Genomic DNA, 23,230 nt, shown 5'->3' on the forward strand with positions numbered 1-23,230 from the left:
GTGATACGATAACGTTGCCCTTGTCGTCCAAGGACCGGACTGTTTTTAGAAATACTCTTGCTTTATTATTGACCCCCCCCCCCCCCCATCCAAAAAAGAAAAAATGACATCCATTTATTTTTTATATCAAAAATATATCAATGGGTCTATGGCTACACAGAGAAAAAAAAACACATACAATATCAAATATGTACACGTATGTGAGTCTTAATTAGCAAATTTCATTATATACACACACAAATATTGTTTTTTCACCCAGCTGAGTGTTTCCGAGCCTTCCCCCCCCCCCCCCCCCCAATGTGATGGTTGTGATTGTTTTCGGGGTTGTCTTCAGCTGGGGATCGTCATGTCCATGTCGTAAAACGAGATAAAAAATAAAAATAAAATAAAAATAAAATAAAATAAAAAAAATAATAAAAAAAAAAAAACTCGTGCAGGATTGTCGTGTGGTCCCATTTTAGTCGTGTTCCAAGCCCCCATTTTCAGCGCCACGGGGCTGCTGCGACGGGGCTGGCCCGAGTGTCCGTACTGTGTACTGCGCATTGACAGCGCGGCGGATGGCGCCCCCCCCCTGTGGGAAAGAGAGGAAATGGCCGTTTGTACTACGTTTGTACCAGGAGTTCGTACCAAAAGTTCCATTGGTTCCAAGTTGTAACAACCTCTATAGAAAGGTAAGGGACACTGGGCAGCTGGTCGTTCTCGCGAAATAACCCCCGACTAGGTGATCACTCTGAAGGGGGTTACTTTGCAATAACGACTGGCCCACTATCCCACTTATTACGGGGCTACTAAACTAAATAAAATAATATATTGATATGGAATATTGTTTTAAACTTATTTTATATAGCTAGTTTCCCTAGTTGAAGAGCTTCACTAAGAAAGTAAAAATAGTCCATGACAACATGTTAAATTATTTGCACTACAAAAAAAACAAAAAACTTCAGCCTACATATGACTAAACTATTTACTATTAATGTGAAATTGGACATATCCACATTCTTCTCCAGTCTTCATTGTAGTTTCTACGTAGTGCCACAAGAGGGCGAAGTGAAATGAGCAACGTGAAACCAGGCCGAAAAAGTGGTCGCCGGTCATTACTAACAGACGACGGTCATTATTCCGAAATACACGACAACCGATTTTTATTATCGACCGATCAACGGCTCACGGCTGTCGGGGATCCACACAAACCTGTCTAGTGGCTGCACTGCCGCTGGATTTTGGAACTGGTGGCGCTCCCACACTCCTCGCTGTGGCGTTTGCCGCTGGTCTGAGCGCTGATGATGTGGTGTCCGAGCCCTGGGAGCAGAAGGACGAAGAGTTAGACGCAACATGGTTAAAGACGAAGCAACAACAACAACAACTACAAATACAGTTGGAACCTGAACCTGTGTGATTATTATAACGGTTACAGCCACACGTTAAAGTTCTCTGAGACTGGTCGTTGTGGTCTTGTTCCTCCACCATTAGCTTCTTCCCCAATCCCTGTGTAACTTAAATAATGTTCATTGTGTCTACACTCTTACCTATAACTTAACAACCAATAATGGTCATGGCAAATGCCCTTATCAGCAACAAATTGTTTCATAGTTAATACTTGATCACACACACACACACACACACACACACACACACACACCAAAGAGCGGAAATTGGGATGGACGTTTTCCGTCCGGTATTAGAATCAACAAGCAGGTAGTTTAAGCGGGAGCGCTAAGTGACATGCTGCTGTGGTGATGCGTTGTTACATTTAGGGCGGGGACCAGTGGTTGAGAACCATCCATCAACAAGCAAGTCGGGAAAGAAATAACACACACACACACATATATATTTTTTTTTTAAGCAGAACACGGCCAGTACACACCTTGCAGGACCTGCTGGGTACCTTGGTTGTAAGACATGGCGCTGCTACGGGAACCTGCGTACGCTGCAACTAGAGAGCACAGGGAAGGGGTTAGAACCAAGCAGGGGGGGGGGGGGGGGGCAGGACACATTATGAGGACACACACACACACACACACACACACACACACACACACACACACACACGTTAGGTCAAAAGCAGCTGGGCCAAGGGGCAGGGACGGGATGCGGTGACGTCGGGCTCACCTTGCTGGTGAGTGCCGATGCTGGCTTGAGGGTCGTCTTGGGCGTACACCATGACGCCGCTCTGAAAGTCGCCCTGGGAGTGGACTGGCATCTGGTACGCTGGAAGGCAGCAGCACAACGTTCCAGCACTCCAAAAACAACCAAGGATCATATCATCATAATAATAATATTAATCTGTCTGAAGACGCTCGATGAGTAGATAAACTGACTACGAGAGACTAGGTTAGGGGTCCCCTACCGGATGGAGTTGCGGCGTCGCGCGCACCCTCGACTGAGAACCCCATGGCGCCTGAGGATGCCTCGCCGTTCGCGGCGGCGTTGGAGGGCACGGTGGCTAGGAGACCTGCAGACACACACACACAGAATCCGGACGACGATCAGCATCATGAGACCCTCACGCCGCTCCCGGGCGCAAAGCGCGGGTTTTTTTTTGCGATCGGCGTTCTTACCCAGGCCCCTGTAGCAGGAGAGCTGCTGGTAGATCTGCTTCATGCGCTCGATGTTGAGCCGGCTGGCCTCGGCGTGGTTCACCATGGGCTTGGGGTAGTGGACGCCGATGACGCACTTGGCCGCCTTCTGCACGCTCTCCGGAGCGTTCCAGGGGTCATAGATATACTTGGCCGGAAATCCCCTCAGAATGGGCAGGTAGCGCCTGTGGGAAGAGAAGGGCTTTTTTTAGAGAGTGAACTAAGTGGCTAGCGTCCAGCAGAGAGACACCTTTATCTAGCTCTAAGTCATAAGGACCTCTATCCCCCTTTACAAAAAAAAAAACAAAAAAAAAACGCTAACTCTACTAATGGTACTTATTCGAGAGAAGGTGGAAACGGCTTTGACTGTGATATAAAATTGGTTTTGACTGCCACCGACAAAATGTTTTCACTGTTACGCTTCGCTGGTGCATTTGTATTGAAAAAGAAAAGCAAGAGAAGTGGGTCTTATCCAAGTCTATGGTGCCCTGAGATCTGTCTACTGAGCAAACAGAAGAGAAGGTGCTCCTCCCGATGGCCATACCGGTTAGTGCGCCGATAAGGCAAACTATATTAAGATTCGGCCGAGATGCTTTGTTATGCTGTGTTCATTCCCGTTCCCTTGCTGGCCGCGGCGCGTACCGGATGTAGTCTCCGTTGGGGTCAGTGCGGCGTCCGAAGCCCACGGGGCAGTAGCAGTGGAAGAACTGCTGGAAGAAGGAGCTGCAGGAGAGCCACATCCAGCTGCCGGCGTTGACGCTCCAGTCCGCATCCAGCAGCAACTCCTCAAACACCTGCGCGCACACGCACACAGGGAAACGGTCACCGCCACAGTTATTACATGATCGACTGATTGAAAACGCTCCAATGCTAAGAAATAGCTCTTCAGCAAACGGTGGACATGTATTATGTCCACCCCCCCAGTGCAAAACTGCGGGAAAATTGAGTTATGCTTTACGGCACTACGTCACTTCCTCGATGCTTGGCTCCAGTAATTACCCTTTACCCACTTTTACCCACAAGTGGCGTAAAATTCAATGTCACTCAGAAAACTGTAGGGGCCGGAAAATCCCAAAAGTTACATAGTGCCATAGCGTCACTTTGAATTTTAGAATATTTGGCTTTGGAGGGTGTTATATGAATGTATTAAGTCCTGGAGCATGGCCGACATCAATAACTACAATTGAAAAAAAAAAATGGCAGAAAATAAAGACTCAGCCTCGGAAAGACAGAGAGCGCTCAGGAATGCACAGGCAGTGTTTTCTACTCGCCAAGCGCTCCCTTGGCGCTCCCTTGGCGCTCCCTTGGCTTCGGCCTTCGGAATCTCCTCTAAAAAGTACCTTCATGCCCTCCTCCCAGCTGATCCACAGGTCCCCCCGGGTCAGGAAGCAGGCCACGGCGTGGCGGGCCAGGTGGTGGATCCAGCCCTCCTGCCGGAGCTGGGTCATGACGGCGTCTATCCAGGGGAAGCCGGTGCGGCCCTCGGCCCACTTGGCCAGCGCCTCTGGGTTGCGGTCCCAGGGGATCTGCATGCAGATGGGGTTGCTCTCCATCTTGTCGAAGCACGGGTTGTTGGTGGCCGCCGTGTAGAAGAACTCGCGCCACAGCAGCTGGCCGTAGAGCGACAGCGGGGGGGAGCTGTTCTTCTTCACCTTTGAGGACGGAGCGACAGGGCGGACGTGAGCGGGTACATTCACCCGGAAAAGAAAGAAAGAAAGACAAAAAAAAACAAAAAACCACAAGACAAAGACTTTTGGGTGTAAAACGGCGGTCACCTTGCGGTAGAGGTCGGTGAGCTTGAAGTAGAAGAGGCGGCAGGAGAGGCAGCCGAAGCGCAGGTAGGGGCTGAGGCCCGTGGGGCTGGCCAGCAGGGAGTTGGCGTTCATCCGCGGCCGCTCGAAGTTAGCGACCCACGCCTGAGGGGAGGAGAACCCAGCCGTCAGCTCTTTTTACTCTCTTGCGTATGAAAGCAAAATTTGGAGGAAAGACGTTTTGGGTTTTTTTTGGTCTCATTTTTATTTTTAGCTCTGAGAATTTGTACGTCATAATGAATTTGTATGTAACTTTATTTGAGTTGCTTTCACTTGTTAGGGTTAGGGTCTGGTCTCTGGTAAATCATTTTGCTGATATGCCGCTGCATGGTTGAGAATAAAAACTAAGCATTTTGGTGATAATCTGACACTTGCTGTTGTTTACAAAACCGTTTGGAACATTTTGTAAATAAAAAAATAATAATAATTAAAAAAAAAAAAGAAACTGCGTTACAAAGGCCTATTTGTTCTCTCCAAGCTCCGGGAGCCCAACCCCAAAAAAAAAACACGACTTCAGAGCAGTGTCTTGTATCACAAGTTCAAGTGCAAATGCGCCAGATTATTTGCCTCAACTTTGGAGAAAAGAAAGCGTCTTGAAAACAATGTTTCAAATGGAATTCTGAGTGTAATCCACCCAGCGGGCGACCTTATATACAAACTGGCATATGTTGTATATTTAAATTTAAAAAATTAATGAAATAAAAAAGGCATTTTTGACCGACCTTCCGCTCCAGGTGCCTCTCCAGTCGGGTGAGGGCTTCCGTCTCTCCCCCCGGCCACACGGCGGACGACAGACCCTCGGTGTCGAAACCTGCGGCGGACACACCGGCGGGCAAAGAACGTCAGGCGCTGCGATGCGCGACCGTCCGGCGCAGAGGAAAGGGCGCGGTGCGGCCGCTGCACTCACCCAGCTCCTCCAGGGTCGGGACGCCGTACTTGTCGTCGTGGTCGTCGGAGAGCGGCGTGGTGCACTTCCCCATCACCTCGGCCGTGATGGCCTCGGCGGGCACCTCCACGGGGTCCATGCGGCTGATCAGCGTCTGGAAACGCTTGTAGGTGAGCGGCGACTGGCCACCGTTCAGCTCTATGATCCTGGAACGAGAGAGAGAGAGAGAGAGTTAGGAAAACTGAGGAGGAGGAAGGGGCGCGCGGGATCAAATCCAGTGGCGCTGATGCCATCTGGTCGAAAGAAATCCTTCAAATTTAAATGGATGAAAAAATAACATATGACCTTTATATGACTTCATGGTATTTCTGTGGCGTCGTAGGAAGTATCGTTTAGGGACTGGAGTCCAAGGTGAGGTATCAGTACTGGTACCAGCAGAGGATCATCATTTACTTAATCACTATTTATTTATTTAACATAATTTTTAGGTTCGTTGTATATTGCCAACATTTTCAATTCTTAAATGAATTTATAGGTTTATTGTATATTGCCAAAACGTTCTATTTATTTAGGTTAATTTGTATATCGCAATTGTTTCTATTTGTTCTAGTTGTACTGTGTTGCATATTGCCTTTTTTTGTGTACATTTTTAGATTCATTGCACCTATTTTTCCCCCCCATTTCTATTGTTGTTACTTTATTATTACTATTGCCTTTTGTTTGGATCTAAGCTGCTGTGACACCACTGAGGATATCTATCTAGTATCGCGTTTCCTTTTTAAAAAGACCAAACCTGGCCCTGGTGTGTGGACAAACTCTCGTGTGTGTGGGGGGGGGGGGGGGGGGGGGTCATGGAGCGGCGTGGGACTCACTTGTCCAGGTCGTAGAGCGTGTGGGAGATGCGCACCGTCACCTCCACGCCGGCCTCGCACGCCAGCTTCTTGATGGCGGCGTCGCGCTCCTTCCCGAAGGGCTCTGCGTCGTACTCGTACGACAGGCGGCTGATTTTCCACTCCTGGAGAACACACACCGAGAGAAGTTAAAAAAGATAATAATAATAATAATAATAATAATAATAATAATAATAAAGAGACATTCATCATTGTTTTCTTCTGGAAAAGGGGGTTAAAGGCCAAAGAGCTCGACCTTGAAGAGTCGGGGAAAGACATCGGTGGGCTGGCCTCGGATCACGAAAAGACGGGAGTTGAGCTTGCGAAGGCTGGCATCCAAATCCTCAAGACTCTGCAGGAGGAACCTGCGAGAAAAAAAAAATAACAAACACTTTCGTATAGATATTCAATATTTCCGAGGGCGAATACTTAAAAGAGCATTAATAAGCATACACATAGGATGAACAAAGATTTTGAAAAACCAAACGACTCTTTACCGAGTGACCCGTCAAGAAGCGAATCCCCAAAAAGAGTCTGACCTTTCATCGCTATGAATAGCGCTCCCTTTCAGAGAGGAACCAGTTCTGCTGGAGTCCAGAGCTGACGAATTACATTCATAAGTGCAGCATTGCAATTTTGATCTTGCAACACAAGAGACCAGGGCAATTGTTGACAAAAACTCAGTATTAAAAATAGCCATTCAGCTGAGTTAAAACTAAAAGGAGCTGCACTTGTCCTTTATTACAAGCTATACTAAATATACAAAGAATACTTTCAGTAAACACACTTAAAGATACTTTATATATTCTTATTTATATATTTTATTTTTATTTCTGTTTTATAACTTTTCCCGTCATATTTATTTATACTGTATAACACACCACGCCACGCCTGGGACAAATTTATGCAAAAATGTCTTATGTAAGCCGGCAGCATGGAGCGCATCCAGGCAGGATTATGAAAGAAACAAAAATAAACCCTTCATCTGACGTGTACAAGCAGGGGGCAGCAGAGGACTGCAGAGTGAAAGCACGGAGGACCATAAAGGAACCTTGTTGCCTTTTGGTTCTTTTCCTCTGGTGCTCCTTTTAAAAAACACCTTAGAAGCCATATTCCGCAATTTCTAATATAATTAGAAATACATTTAACTGCTCAAAATCTTTTAGACCAGTGTTTGCCAACCTTTTTATAAAGATGAATGAATCCTACGGCACACTACTAAAACACCTCAGAAACACATAACTGTGCTGACTTTTATCATCATCATCATCATCATTATTATTATTGCCTACTAATAATTCTGACTTTCAGTGTGAAACTCGAAGCTTGTTCTGGTGAACAGAGCTGCCATGCAAACTGGAATTGATGGGTTGCGAAAGCCTTGCAATTTTGATCTTGCAACACAAGAGCTAATTTCTGCTTTCACAGCCGTTATTTTTGGACGCGCTACCTCCATTTTGGACTGCGTTCCGAGGCATCTGAGCCACGGCTGCTATCGCCTAACCCTGAGAGCCCCACCTCCGCCCTTCTGTCTGTTTCCCAAAAACCTTGGCGTCCTTGGTCCGTCCAAGGGAATCTCAGCGAATCGCTTTGTTGAGGGCCGCGACACGAATAGCCAGGAGTCGATTCGTCGATGCCAAAACTTCCAATGCGGCAAGCGCAACTCACTGAAACTTGCATGACGAGAACGCTCGTTTATTTATTTCCTTCTATATTTATCATCCCAAAATGATTACTTTGATGACTTTGTTTTATTGATATTGCGGGGAGTAGTTTGGGAATAACATCGAGGTCGCGGGAATGTAGGCCAGCGTAGTCGGATAAAGGAAACAGGAGCCACTCAAGCCCCACTTTTCAGACGGTGTCACGGCAAGGTGAGCGAGGCTGGTGAAACAAACTGGTGGAGAGGGCATCGATGGCTGGAGAAAGGCTGGTGAGTCTAAGGAAGTTATTGTGTTTTGAACTTTCACTAAGTATGCAGTGCAGTTTAAATCAGTCAAATGCTCCCCCCCCACATGAAGTCTCTCTCTCGCTCTCTCTCTCTCTCTCTAAGTAGGTCACTGGGCTGCACTCCTCCGTCATCCATTGGCAGCGCATTCACTAGCCCCCTCCCATTGGACTGGCTGCTCCGGAAAAAAAAATAAGCAGCGACTCTCCACAGTACTCCTGCACAAAATGAAAAGTGTGTGCCCTATGCCGACCATCAATCCCCACCTGACGCTTGTATTTCCTTCTTATCTGAAGTATTCCTTTTTATCTATTCTGATCTATTTTTCTGGTTTATTGCTCAGATTTATTTTTAGTGTGAATTTTTAGGTGTAGTTTATATGCCCAAATCTTTATTGTTCATTGTTTAGTTACATCTTTCTGGTTAATTGTTATTTATTTTGTTGTGATTGTAATTTTTCATGTTCAGTGCATGTTGTCAAATCTTCCTATCTTGTAGTTCATTTTGTTACACATATTGTGAATTTGTAGGGTTTTTTTCTGGTGTATTTATTATTCCTGGGTTTATTGTATTTGTTTTATTGTGTATTGTTGTCTTTTTGTTTCATTGCATATTGCCATTTTCTTTTTTCTATGTTTATGCTTATTATAAAGGGATCCAGCGGAAACCCTTTTGTTTTTGCGCAGAATTCAATTTATCCAATGGACTTTTGCTATGCCACATAAGTTTGAAGATCCCTCACTGATTTTTTAAGTTTGCCCACTGACAAAGAAATGAACGGTCTATAATTTTAGTGGTAATTTTTGGTAGGTTTATTATAACAGTGAGGGGCAGCATATCAAAAAGAAAATCCAGAAAATAACATTAAAAAAAAAAAAAAAAATATATATATATATATATATATATATATATATATATATATATATATATATATATATAAATAAATTATTTTGCATTTCATTGAGTGAAATAGGTATTTGATCCCCTACTAAACAAAGAATTCTGGTTCCCACAGATTAGTCCTCTCGCTTTAAGAAAGTACTCCTAACCTGTCTCAACTTGTTACCTGTATAAAAGACACCTGTCCACAGAATCAATCAATCAGACTCCAACCTCTCCATCATGGGCAAGACCAAAGAGCTGTCTAAGGACATCAGGGACAAGCTTGTAGACCTGCACAAGACTGGAATGGGCTACAAGACCATTGGCAAGAAGCTGGGTGAGAAGGAGACAACCGTTGGCGTGATTATTCGAAAATGGAAGAAACACAAAAATGACCGTCAATCTCACTCGGTCTGGGGCTCCATGCAAGATCTCACCTCGTGGGGTATCAATGATCATGAGAAAGGTGAGGGATCAGCCTAGAACTACACAGCGGGAGGTTGTTAATGATCTCAAGGAAGCTGGGACCACAGTCACCAAAAAAAACATTGGTAACACACTACGCCGTAGTGGATTAAAATCCTGCAGCTCCCGTAAGGTCCCCCTGCTCAACAAGGGACATGTACAGGCCCGTCTGAAGTTTCCCAATGAACACCTGAATGATTCAGAGAATGCTTGGGAGAAGGTGATGTGGTCAGATGAGACCAAAATTGGGCTCTTCGGTATCAATGGGACTCACCATGTTTGGAGGAAGAGGAATTCTGACTATGACCCCAAGAACACCATGCCCTCCGTCATGCATGGAGGTGGAAGCATTATGCTTGGGGGTGTTTCTCTGCTAAGCGGACAGGTCGACTTCACCGCATCGAGGGAAAGATGGATGGGGCCATGTACCCTGAAATCCTGGGTGACAACCTCCTTCTCTCAGCCAGGACACTAAAAATGGGTGGTGGACGGGTCTTCCAGCACGACGATGACCCAAAACATACAGTCAAGGCAACAAAGGAACGGCTCAAGAAGAAGCACATTAAGGTCATGGAGTGGCCTGGCCTGGACCTTAATCCTATACAAAATCTGCGGCGGGAGCTGAAGCTTGGAGTTGCCAAGCGACAGCCTTGAAACCTTAAAGATTTGGAGAGGATCTGCAAAGAGGAGTGGTCCAAAATTCCTCCTGAGATGTGTGCAAACCTGGTAATCAACTACAAGAAACGTCTGACCTCGGTATTTGCCAACAAGGGTTTCTCCACCAAGTACTAACTCATATTTTGATAGGGGATCATATACTTATTTCACTCAGTGAAATGCAAAATAATTTATACATTTTATTTAATGTGATTTTCTGGATTTTCTTTTTGATATTCTGTCTCTCACTGTTATAATAAACCTACCAAAAATTACCACTAAAATTATAGACCGTTCATTTCTTTGTCAGTGGGCAAACTTAAAAAAATCAGTGATGGATCAAATAATTATTTCCCCCACTGTATGCGTAGGATATGACTCTGAGGCACTGTGAAAAATCTGCCGTAATTTGGTCAATAGGTGGCGCTATGGCAACTGTATAACTTTCAATGCAGATATCTCGTTAGGCGTTGGCCTGATTTTCCCTGGCTTCCTTAGATGCAATTCCGTCCTCAATTGATCCCATATTGCCACTGTTGCAATTGCTGCGACTAAGCTGGACCCCGTGCATTACTGCATGCAGCTATACATATTATTATTGCCTATTACTTGATGTGAGCTGCTATAACACTACAATATCACTCCGGGATAATTATGTAACCAAGTGAGTAAGTAAATAAGTGAGCGAGTAAGTAAGTGAGTAAGTATTTAACTATGTTTTGAAGCTACAAACACACGATACAAAAATAAGTTAGGTAGCAGGTTGCACAGAGAAGGCATCCATGGGAACCTCCGACACTCCATAACAACACAGGGCCTGGATACATCGACCATGTGATGTGGCCGGAGCAGCTGATGTGTTCGGGAGCTTCCACAGCCACACTGCTGCAGACAGGAGACCTTACTTGGCTTTTTTAGGGGCAGAGCACGACAGTAGCCGGGGTCCTTGCACGGCAGAGGTAGCCCAAACTGAAGAGACCACCAGGGACCACACTCCACTAACACGCTGACCTACTTCTTACTCCAGCGCCCGAACAAAGATGGTAGTTTGTTGTGATAATGTCAAGGGGGGGTATATTATTTTATATTATCAAAATAAAATATATTATCAATAAAAAATATTATATATTATTATACCCTGGCATCAAGCTTGTTTATAAAGAAAACTACCCAGTGTGCTCTAAGTTTAAATGAAACTGCATATATGTATGACCGTATGTATATGTATGTGACAAATAATCTCTTGAACTTGAACTTGAACATACCAATTGGGATTGTATGGTTGAGAACAGAGTATTTGATAAGGCTGCCCAAAATAATCAAAATAAACATTTTCTTGTTTCTTTTTTAGTTTGGGGGTTTATTTGTTTGTTTTTTTTGTAAATGTTTAGGTTTATAAGCATTGGCAATTGCAATATTCAAATAGTCTTAAAATGTGTGTTTTTTTTTACTATGATTTAACTACTCAGGCAATAAAGACACCCTATCCTGTCCGAGCTCAATGAATAAGAAAGGTAAAAAAATAAAGCAATGTACTGTTAAGCTGATGCTACATACTATACTACCCAGGGTCCAACGTAGCTGCGCGTCCCCTCCCCGACCTTGCCACGGAGGGGACGCGCAGGGAGCACGCTGAATGGCGGGAAACGGTTTTGTCTCAATGTCACAGTTAAGATGGTCAGATATTGATCTTGAACTGCTTTCCCACTCCCTGAGATTTATCTCCAGGCACAGCAAAGTGCTATCCAATACAAAGTTGTTCATACAAAACACGGTGTCATCACCTAATAATGAAGCGACTGCATTCATTTTATAATAGGCCTATGATTTACCTGCAGATATGATGTGGAAGACCAGTTTAGAGGCCTTGACCTTTTCCATTATTTCAATATAAGCATAGTCGGACTGGTCATGGGGAGAGCTCCGTGGGCCGCCTGAGCAGCCCATTATACAAAAACAAAAGCGAGAGAGATCAGAGAGATGTGACGAATATCAGAGTAAAACCAAGAAATGCGGCACTGAAAAGGCTAGGGATAAAAAAAAAAAGGAAATCACTTCAAGGTGATGCTGCAGCTTGCATGAAGATAAGTAACATATTTAGGAGCAGCAGCAGCAGCACTGCCCGGCGGTGTGTAACAGCATACGCTTTTTCATGTTGCGAGGGTTTTATCCACCCCCCCAAAAAGGTACCACCGCTGCATTCAAGGTCTGTTGGAAATGCAACCATGGCACCTTCAGGTGTCAGAAATATCAATTTTAGATATTATTTATCACTTTTGGACCAGAAATTCCCAAGCACTAGTAAAAATATATACACGCTGGTGTTTTTTTTAAATATTATTTTATTGTTTATAGACCAGCAATACCCAGGCCAGGAGTAATGTTCTGTACCTTCAGCAGCAGGCCAAAAAATAAAAATAAAAAATAAAGTACAGTACTCAATTTTTATTCAACTTCAAAAATTATTTATAGTTTGTTAATTTGATATCGTATTTAATGTTTAACTTCACTTTAGAAGTACAAATGAGTACGCCAGTACCTGATGTTTGTAATTATTTCTTGTTTATAGACGACCAGCCCTGAAGAGTAAGTCCTTCAAGTTTGTAATTATTTATATTTATTATTTATATTATAGATCTGCCCTGAAGAGTTTACACGGGTCCAGACCTTTGAAACCACACACTCCACCGAGTTGACTGATTCTTTTGGTCTGGTATCCTGACATGGAACAGCGGTTTCTCGGCGGAAAAAACGATCGGTTCAAGGAGCGCTCCGGGGGGGGGTCTAACAGATTAGCTAATCAGCGCCACAGGCGGAACTAACGCCGTTGGAGGAGCAATAACAATAATCGCGTCTGATTTGTTTTTACTTCGCTCCGGTCCACTCTTACAACCCTAACAAAACAGGTATGTTGGCTTGGCTACACATCAGTGTCGATTAAAAGGACGCCAGATTCAGACGGATACGTTGGTCTCTGGTGATCGGTTCGGGAAAACCCCCGCTCCCCCACGGAAATCGGCTTAAGTGGAGGCAATATCAGACTGAAGATGGAGACGGAGTGGAACGAGTTGACAATTCTGTCTGATATTAGGCAACTCAAGAGTAAGTCCTTCAAGTTTGAAGGTTAAAGTGATCAAATATGCAACGGCATTATCTGACGTATTTCTTGTGTTGAAATAGATAATACAGCCTGTTCAAATACAGACGGACATTCATGACACACTGACTGCCTGAATCTATCATAGTATCCTCACAGAGGATTACTTACTCTAGTTGCCTAGAGTATCTATCCATTATGGTTATAAGTGGTGGTATCAAGGGCTGGTGTGTTTGTATGTGCGTCGTTAGGGCGGGGGTGGTGGAATATCTGCGGGCTGGTTGTGGTGGGCTGGTCTGGGTAAAAAAGCCCAGGGCCATTTTTTGGGTCCCAGTCCAATGCTCAATATAAGGAAACGTCAATGGCAAACACAGGGAAATGTATGTATGCGTTTGTTTATCGGTTATTTTTAGCTTATATTTTGTTGTTTATCATTAGGTTTAGTGGACACTGTCATATGTTATTGTGTACAGTCAGCCGTTAGAGTTTTATTGTATATTTCCAGTTTCCACATATTGCCATTTTCTTCTTTATGACATAGCTTTATTATTAATTTTTTTTACCCATTATTATTGTATAAGCTGTTGCTGACACTGCAATTTCCATTCCAAGACGAATAAAGTACATGACTGTCTGTCAATCAAATTAGATAGTTACATCAAGTAGAAAGAAGTGGATAGATATGTTGTCTTTTGCCCTAAGTATTCCATGTGTTATTATAGACAAAAACATATGCACACGCTACAACTTGCAATGGTGCAACCAACAGTGCAATATTGTAACATAACGTGAATTCATTGACATAATACTATTGATGCACTGAAATATCCAACTGAATATGTGCATCTTTACTGCCACTTAGCCCTTCTCATAGACACATTTTCTTTATTCTCGATATATTGTATTTTTTTTTTTTTTACACTAAGCATTCTAGCGGTACAATTCACTAAGCTCAATAAACAGATTCTGATTCTGATCATTTTCCCTGTTTTTATTGCCTTTTACCAGACCGCACAAATGAATTGTGGATCAATGAATTGATTGGTATCGAAACTGGAGAAATTATATTTAAAATAAATAGTATTTGACAGTAGTGGCCTCTGGACGTTTCGTTCTGATACCAATAATGAATGCAACATAATGAATCGTCCAGAGCCCAGTGCTGTCAAAAAACTATTTTGACCTGATCGATCGATTCATCGATTGAGTCTTACCTCCATCTGCTGATGCCCACGTTGGAAGACCCTGCGAACCAGGGGTCGAGGATGTAGACGCAGCGGACGGTGTCCGCCCCCTGGATGGACTCCTTGAGAGAGGGGTTGTCGTGGAGCCGCAAGCCCTTCCTGAACCAGTGGATCGTATTAACGACCATCACTCAACTGGACGAGACCTTGCGGAATAAGCGTCAATAAGTCTTTTCGTTGTTGTCGTTGCTCGACGTTTGGCGGCCGGTCAGTCCAAGCTCCTTCTCGATCCTCTTCTTGTTTTTGGTCCAAGTCAAAAAAATATACAAAAGGGAATAAAGGCGCTTTCCGGGCAATAGAGAAGCGTCTGGCGTCGGATTTAACCCTGTTCTAATAAAACCTTCTCCATGATGTCAAATATGAACTGAGAGAGCGGCGACAGCTGAACCATTTGGCCCCGGGGACGGCGGCGGCCGGGCAGGAGGACTCCGGCGGGCTCTAGGACCGAGCGGGCGCTTGTTGTATAACTTGTTTTTCAGCGCTGGGCAAAAAAATAAATAAAAAATACGCACTCGTCTCGATTTAAAAGAGAACAATAAGAACTATAGTGAGAAAGCGAGCCCCCTCTACTCCAACGCTCAACGCGAAGGCGCTCACGGCGAGAAGTCTTTACGTAAGCACGTAAATGGATAACCCTTCATTTAGACTGGGAACCACGGGAGGGGGGGGGGGGAGGTTATGTAAATAAATAAATCCGACAATTCAGACAAAATATCCGAACGCAACGTGGTTTTCGCTACTTATCTGCCGATTTACAAGTCCGCTTTGCTCCTTTTCGCGGCCCCGTCACCAACGCGCTGGATGTCGACAGGAGGTGTCGCGGCTGAATCGCTCCGGTTTCCGTTTCGACCGCGGTCACTGAGGCGCAGCAGCTCCGCCGCACCTACTTCTAGCGGTGCGAGACGCGCGAACGCCTCGTCCGTCGTGAACCTCCGGCTAAAGAGCGGGGCGAGCGAGTTTAACCGTGCGCTTTAATTATTATTCACCCCCCCCCCCCCCCCCCCCCCTCCACGGCGATGTTTTAAAATGTCCTGTTTTATATTGTGCTGGTTTTACTTATGTGTTTATTGTTCTGGGTTAAGCATTCATACGTGTCATTCCCGGTTCGCTTTACGTATCTGTATATGTATATATTTAACAGCAATCATCAGCAATTAGATATTCAAGATTCAAGACTCAAGATTTTCTTATTCGTCACATACATATAAATACTTTCATACATATATGCAGTGAAATGTAACGCAACGCACCCGGTGATAGCACACAATATGTCCTAGGGAAAAAAAATAAAAAATACAATAAAAAGTAGAAAATTCCTTTCTAATAGACCGACTAACCGACTCCCTAAAACGTAATACAGTAAGTGGAATACTTATAGAATAAGATAAAACATATATAGAATAAAACACAATAAAAATAAATTGAAATAAAATGGACTAGATAGAAGGAATACGCCTATGTATATACAGATATGTGCATTTAAAGTGGCATGTCAATTATCCGAACGCAATTATTTTTTATTCATTCATATTTTAGGGTCTACATTCTATTTGGTTACATCCTTCGCTGTGATCGTCGATGGCCAACGTGTTCCGGCAATGAAAACACACGTTCCCCGTGCCAACAAAAAAAAACGACAGTCCGAGGCGACCCGCAGCGATTTACACTTTCACATTCAAACAAACTGAATCAGTTTGGCAGACATCAATTATTTCATTGCTTCACACTTCATTTACATTTACATCTAGTCATTTAGCAGACGCTCTTATCCAAAGCGACTTACAAGGGAGAATAACTAAATAACTAAATAACTAATATTGTTGATGGAACAATGTACAATTACACAATGTAAATATTGTTGATGGAATTTGGCTAAAAGGTTTTTTTTGTTTTTTTTTTTTTTTTTGGGGGGGGGGGGGGGGGGGATCCACAGTTTGCATTCCTCCACCGAAATACATCATTTCATTGTAATTAATAATTCTTGATCACTGTTCACCGAAAGTCCACCCGCTCACCGCGCGTTACACCGACCGTATCGACCGAACGAAGGTTCGGAAAGTCGAACGACTCTTTTATTTTTTATTTTTTATTTTTTTCCACGCGGGGACTCTTCATGAATTGAGTCTGAAAAACGGGTCGAAACTTTCATCGCTGACCTACTTCCGCCACAACCCCGCCCACGGAAGCACGCGCACGGCTTCGAGCGCTGCCATTGGGCCGGGGTCGCTGGGCGCGCGCGGCTACGCGAGTCACGTTTGCGCGGTGTGCGTCCAGCCGCGACGTCGCCTGTACGAGCTTTAATAACGGACGAGACGTTTTGCCATGGTTTGGAATTGCGTTGGACGCAGAACAACTCGTGTTTGACTGGTTTCTAATTCGAAAAACAAACAAAAAAAAACAAAAACCCCAAAAACATTTTAATGTGGGATAAGCGCCTCGTGACTTGCCTCCTCCAACTACGTCATCGGCCGCCACAAAAGTACCCGGATCGTCACATGAACCACGGCATGAGCGTCCTGTGTGTGTGGGCGTGTGTGTGTGTGTGTGTGTGTGTGTGTGTGTGTGTGTGTGTGTGTGTGTGTGTGTGTGTGTGTGTGTGTGCGTGTGTGTTTGTGGGAATGCACGTTCTTGGTACTATTTGTGGAAGCACTTGGAGCTTGTATATATTTGCCATTTATCATCAAAACCAACGCAATGTTTCACACGGTACAAGTGTTCGATATCACACCCGCACAACTGGAAAACATACTCGGGTGGGGAAAAACAACAACAACAACAACAACAACGCGCATTTAGTACTCGGTAAACAACTTGCATAAGTTTCCTCAGCTCCCTGTCGCCTGGTCTTTCTGTGGCTTTTTTTTTTGTTTGTTTTGTTTGTTTTGTTTGTTTTTTTTGGCCAAATTGAGCGAAACACGCGTTTTGACACGACGATCAACCATCAACCGAGTTAAAACGGCGTCAGTTGTAAGTCTATATTCATATCTGTAAACAACCATGTACTGACGGTGAAAGGTTTTCCAGACGTAGAAATAATAAATTATTATTATTGTTGTTGTTGTTGTTGTTGTTATTATTATTATTACCCTTATATTGAATTGGTTGATTCATATATTATGGCCCATGCAGGTCTCTGTTTTGTATTATGTCATTTCAATCTCGACTTTCTATTGACTTATGTGATAAGAGATGCGTCACAAATGTTTATTATATAAACTAGGCTTCTTATTATGCAATGGAGCGCAGTGTGGAGCATGTGCTGACTTTTGGCCGCACGGTGCCAGTATAGGCCCAGTGTCGCGCAACCGATAGTTGGCTCGAGGGCGACGAAAGAGGGGGGGGGGGGGGGGGGGGTTGGTTTTCTAAACAGCGACGAAGATGTTTGTTAAACGCACATGAGCCAATGTCACTAATGTATTTGGACAAGTCTACCTCACTTTATTTCATTTGAAGAGCACCTCTCATGCACGACATGCAACTCAAAGGGCTCTACATTACAGTCATATAAAGCAATCAAATAATAATAATAATAATAATAATAATAATAAATGTACCTTGTTTTTTTCATTTTTATGTTCTTCTTTCTGGGTCATAGCTGGCTTTATTTGCTAGCTTTACCTCATTTTATATGACCAAATTTCTATATGAAATATATTTATCTATCTATCTATCTATCTATCTATCCATCTATCTATCTATCTATCTATGTCAAGCACACGGCCTCCTACTAGCGCCACTAGAGGCCGCTCTTGCCTCATGTGCTGCTCCTCCCTCCGGCCAATTCCACACACCTGGGACTTATTATCTTCATCATCTACCGCAGTACTTATTTCCCGGCTCCCCAGTCACTCATTGCCATATCGTTAGCAAACCTGCCTACGTTTGTATCCCTCCTGGCGCCCACCTAGTCCGTCAATCCTAGTCGGCTTATCCAAGTGTCTCGTCTTCGTCCTAACCTGCCTGTCTCCTCTCCCCGTTCAAGTCTGTCCGTCCAGCCCGGTTCTCCGTCTCTCCGACCGGAACCTGGCTCCCTCCTCCCCATTCGCCGCCGTTCCTGCCCCGTCCTGGCCTGCGCCACCGGGCTCGGTAGCCCCGCCGGCTCGGACCCGTCCCATCCCGACCGGACCCCTCCGGTCACCTCCACTGTACCTCCAAATAAGCCTCCCTCGTTTTACCCCGGTCTTTCTACGGTCTCTGTGTCGTGCATTTAGGTCCATCCTAGCCGAGATCCTCGCTATCTATCTATTTATCTCAACCTATTTGCATCGCAAAATTCATACACAACATGCCACAAATAACCGAAATGCAATTTAGAACGAGACATTAGTTTACCACATAGAACTGGATGTCATATTGTGTGGGTAGGCCGCATGCTTTTACTATTTCTGCTCAGAAAGAGATTGTCACACCAGACATAACTGTATTCCTTTTGCTGTTACCAAGCAACTAAGACATAACAAGAGCAGAAATGACGAGTGGCCACCTCCACTACTCACCTGGGTTAGTCAGCAAGATATGCTACTGGGTTCCTTGCCAAACACTCGTGAATTACGATCATATTAAATCCCAAGTCTCCATTAAATTCTCTTTTCTGGAGACGTCGATATAGATGTGTTCTACTCGTAGGTAAACATTTCGGGTACCTGAAATAATTCTGTTAAAAGGAATAGTACCGCAGCACATCCACAGCTTTGACGTTGGCTACAGTGGGCTCCCGGGAGGGCAGAAGCGACGCAACTTCCTGTTTCTAGTCTCTTACGTTAGTTGCAGATGTTGCCAAAACATGTGGAGCACCAAAAATACCTGTTTGGTATCTCTGAAACAGAACAGTAAACATGCATTAGTAGAAAACCAAAAATGTGATGATTTGTTTTGGTTTTGCCGTGTCAAACATTTGGAAAAAATACAATATTTGTATGTTATGTAAAACTGTATAGTGGCCTGTGTTTTGGGGTATCTCGTTAAGAGCTACAGTGCACCACGGATGCTGTACTTCATTATTTAGAGATCAATTAATGGATGATTTTCTCTCAGGTTTAATGTTTGGTTGTTAGTACTTAACGTGAGGGCCGCTTTTGGCCCGTGGGCTGCCGGTTGAAGACCCTTGGCATGGAGGAGTGTGTGCAACCATCTGGTTGGTGCGGCTCACAACGTGCTAGAAGATGCCCAAGCACAACCGTGAATCATCATCCCACCAACTGTTCCTCCCGGTGGGCCCGTGGTGTTCGATCCACTCATACATAGATATGCTCAGACCTGGACCAAAATGGCTTTATTAGTAAATCAGAGTGAATACAAACGACCACAGCTGCAAAACAAACCCCAACCTCTAATTATAAACCCTCAAAACATAACCCATGAAGTGGAACTGCTGCTGAAAGAAGTTATACTTCAGTGTGTTATTTATCTATATATATATATCATGACTATATTTATGTATATCTACAGTATATGTACTGTATATATACAGTAGCCACACATGTTTTGGGTCTAGGTAATTGGGCCCGGGATCAGGGTGGCTGCACGGCTGTTGCTCTTCAGAGCAATCAACAAGCAACAGGTAAATCACCCATCCACACACACACACACACAGGGAGAGCCTCTGCCATGACAATGTTCTATGTTTATGTTTGTTTTTATGTTTATGTTCTATGAATGTTCCCCACATCTCTGCCTGGGTCTGTGTGTCGGAGGGCCCTCAAAATTGCACTCGGGGGGAGCGTGGGATGCAAAACTGCCACAGTGGCGCCTGAACAGGTCGGACACACGCAGAGATGTTGCAAACACACCAGTTTATTGGAGAGAGTGGCAAGATGTCACAAGCCGGGAACAGATGGACACATGGTGACGACAGAGGCTCTCCCCATGTGTGTGTGGGGATGGGTGATTTACCTGTTGCTTATTGATTGCTCTGACGAGCAACAGGCAAATAGCCACCCCTGATCCAGTTCAGTTCAGTTCAAGAGATTATTTGTCACATACATATACAGTACATCCCGGGACCAATTACTTAGACCTGTCTTTCTACCTAGACCCATCTATCTATCTATCTATCTATCTATCTATCTATCTATCTATCTATCTATCTATCTATCTATCTATCTATCTATCTATCTATCTATCTACTGATCGATCGATCGATTGATCGATTAATCTAGTATTCTGTTTATGTATTGTTAGAAATAATATGGCGCTTGCGCTTGTTAAAATAATATGGCGACTCTGGGCACCATTAATATACAAAAGCTGTGTTGAATTGAGAAAGTTGTACTTAAGATGTGCTTGAATATATTAACCAATATAGTATATAGTAACCAAAAAAAAAAATCTGTATGTATTTAATGTATTGTAATGTATTTTCTGTTACTTTTGATGACCAAAATATCAGACCTATATCAAGAATACTAAAGTACGGCTGAAGTTAGGTTAAAGTTTCAATATACTTTTCATACGTGTGCTTACACTTCACTTACAGCACATTAACGACTCGTATACTCAAGCTGTACTTAAAATGAGTACATACAGGTAAATAAGTAACAAACCATGCACATCCTTTTAACTCACCAAAAAAGTGGCTTGAAATGTACTTTTATCACACGTTGTGTCCAGAAAAATATACTTTCAGTATGGGGGAAAAAAAAAATCACTTGGGTGGACACCTTTGGACACCACAACGCCTTTTCACGGACACCCTGAAATGAATCCAAGCTATAATTCATACCGATCTGGTAATGATAACACATGGTAAGACATCAACATCAAATTTATAGATATCCTGGACAAATTCTGACGGCAGCGTGAACCACGGAGACGAATAAAGTGCCCCTTGTGCTGGAGTAGTGAGCTGGTTGTGAGTTAACTCCATGTCCATTACATTAAGGGGAAGGCAACCTCATAATGATGCACTGGAGCTGCAGAAATAGCATGCGCTGACGTCATGAAGCCCTTTGGCTGCCAGAAAAAGCTAAAACAGCCTTATAGCTGCATATAGTTCGATACATTCGCTTAAATTCAGAGATCTACATAGTTGGATATAGTATTTATGTTTGTTTGCTCATAAATTCCTTTATTTGCTTCTGTTTCTGTGAACGTTCATCCACAGTGACGGTTTAATGACGATCAATTCACAGCGGCTTTCTTGCTTGCTTGTTGGGGAAAGGCGGACCCCGCCACCAACAAAATAAACCGAAACGCATGGAATGGGTGTTTCTCACAAAAGTTCTAGCAAGAGGAATAAAAATAAAGTGCCATGTAGATTTTCAGGCAAAACAATTTTGAATCTTTTGCATATCCCAAAATATGAAAAACCGGGGGTTCGACGCACACGGCACAGAACCATCTCCTCAACGGAACACGGGGTGGGTTAACAACCCTCCACACGCTGTCCCTCGGCGTCTCTTTCCAGCACCACCGGGTCGCCCTGTCGCCGCAGTTGCGCGAACTCAGGACAAATAAAGACCCGTTCGCCGGGGTGTACGTGGCCCCGCCTCCCCGCGAGACGCCCGCGTTGCGCTCGGGAGTTGCTTCCGATGCGGTCAGTGCGTGCGTGGGTTTGAACGCTCCTCTCCGGCTGCCGCGCACGAAGTTGCGGACGAGAGCGCCTCCAGCCCGTCCAGTCCCTCCGGAGGAATACACCGAAGGCATTCATCGTTTCTTCCCCTCCAGGAGTCGTCTTTGGGTCTGCGCCCCCCCCCCCCCCCCCCACCACCACCCCAAAAAAAAGACTTTGCGGCTTTTGGAGAAACCGCATCCCCCAAACAGTTATGCGGCGCAGACATGGCAGGCAAGGGTAAGACCGCCGCCAGGACGCTGGAGGATCTGACGCTGGACTCGGGTTATGGTGGAGCGGCGGACTCGGTCCGCTCGTCCAGCGTGTCGCTGTGCTGCTCCGACGCGCACCCGTCGCACTCGCATGGGGGCAACCGCTGGCATCTGACGGAGTCCATGCACAGCAGCCGACACAACAGCCTGGACACGGTCAACACCGTGCTGGCGGAGGACACGGAGGCGTCCGAGTGCTGCTCCGGTCAGTGCGCCCGGCTCCCCGAGCTGGAGCCGGGGGAGGACCTGCCGTGGAGCCTGGGCGAGGTGGAGAGCGCGCTGGGGAAGGACGAGGACCTGGTGATGGGGGTCCAGCCGCCCCCGCCGCCGGAGATCGTGGCCAAGCTCTCCGTCCTGCTGAGCCGGGCTCTGGTGCGGGTGGCCCGGGAGGCGCAGCGGCTCAGCCTGCGCTACGCCCGGTGCACCCGGCATGAGGTCCAGAGCGCCGCCCGGGTCGTGCTGTCCTGGACCGTGTCGGCCCGCTGCGTCACGGCGGCGCTGAGCGCTCTGTCCCTCTACAACATGAGCACCGGGGACAGGTTCAGCCGGGGGAAGTCAGTGCGCTGCGGCTTAGTCTTCTCCGTGGGCAAGTTCTTCAGGTGGATGGTGGACAGCCGGGTGGCCCTCAGGGTCCACGAACACGCCGCCATCTACCTGACCGCCTGCATGGAGAGCCTGTTCAGGGAGGTGTTCGCCCGGGTCCGGCGGAGCGCGCCGGTCGACAGGGACGACGGCGTCCCCACGTTGACGCTCGAGTCACTGGAGCAAGCCGTCGGCAACGACTCGGAAATATGGGGTCTGCTGCAGCCCTACCAGCACCTCATCTGTGGAAAGAATATGAATGGTAAGAAAAGTTGGATGCAGATCCTTAATCAGTTGAAGGCAATCCAAGATTATTCATGTTGTCCCGTAAACACAAACGTTCACCCAAGGGACATCCTAACGATCAGACA

At 45.2% G+C, this 23,230-nt stretch overlaps 2 protein-coding genes across 4 annotated transcripts in view; one reads left to right on the forward strand and one right to left on the reverse strand.

Moving 5' to 3' along the window:
- Positions 1-306: 306 nt before the first annotated feature.
- On the reverse strand, positions 307-15,301 carry LOC307246228 (cryptochrome-1-like). Of its 2 annotated transcripts, XM_080022084.1 has the most exons (14): positions 14,427-15,301; positions 6,420-6,528; positions 6,146-6,288; positions 5,295-5,479; positions 5,110-5,198; positions 4,352-4,492; positions 3,917-4,228; positions 3,219-3,370; positions 2,559-2,761; positions 2,348-2,452; positions 2,110-2,208; positions 1,865-1,933; positions 1,192-1,299; positions 307-571 (listed from the first exon to the last, which is right to left on the reverse strand). In XM_080022084.1, the coding sequence occupies exons 1-13, from the start codon at positions 14,582-14,584 to the stop codon at positions 1,196-1,198; spliced, it is 1,869 nt and encodes a 622-aa protein (XP_079878210.1). In that variant the 5' UTR covers positions 14,585-15,301; the 3' UTR covers positions 307-571; positions 1,192-1,195. The 2 variants fall into 2 exon arrangements, with proteins under 2 accessions (XP_079878210.1, XP_079878211.1); XM_080022085.1 differs by lacking the exon at positions 1,865-1,933.
- A 6,931-nt stretch (positions 15,302-22,232) lies between these two features.
- The window catches only part of LOC307246568 (ankyrin repeat and BTB/POZ domain-containing protein 3-A), a gene marked incomplete at both ends in the record, with an annotated part of 123,925 nt that continues 122,927 nt past the window's right edge, over positions 22,233-23,230 (forward strand). For both annotated transcript variants that reach the window (XM_080022534.1, XM_080022535.1), the window contains one exon: positions 22,233-23,121. In XM_080022534.1, coding sequence (XP_079878660.1) covers positions 22,233-23,121 — 889 coding nt within the window. The remainder of the gene's footprint in view (positions 23,122-23,230) is intronic.

Source organism: Zeus faber, assembly GCF_960531495.2.
Source record: "Zeus faber genome assembly, chromosome: 21".
In the NCBI taxonomy this organism is placed as follows: domain Eukaryota; kingdom Metazoa; phylum Chordata; class Actinopteri; order Zeiformes; family Zeidae; genus Zeus; species Zeus faber.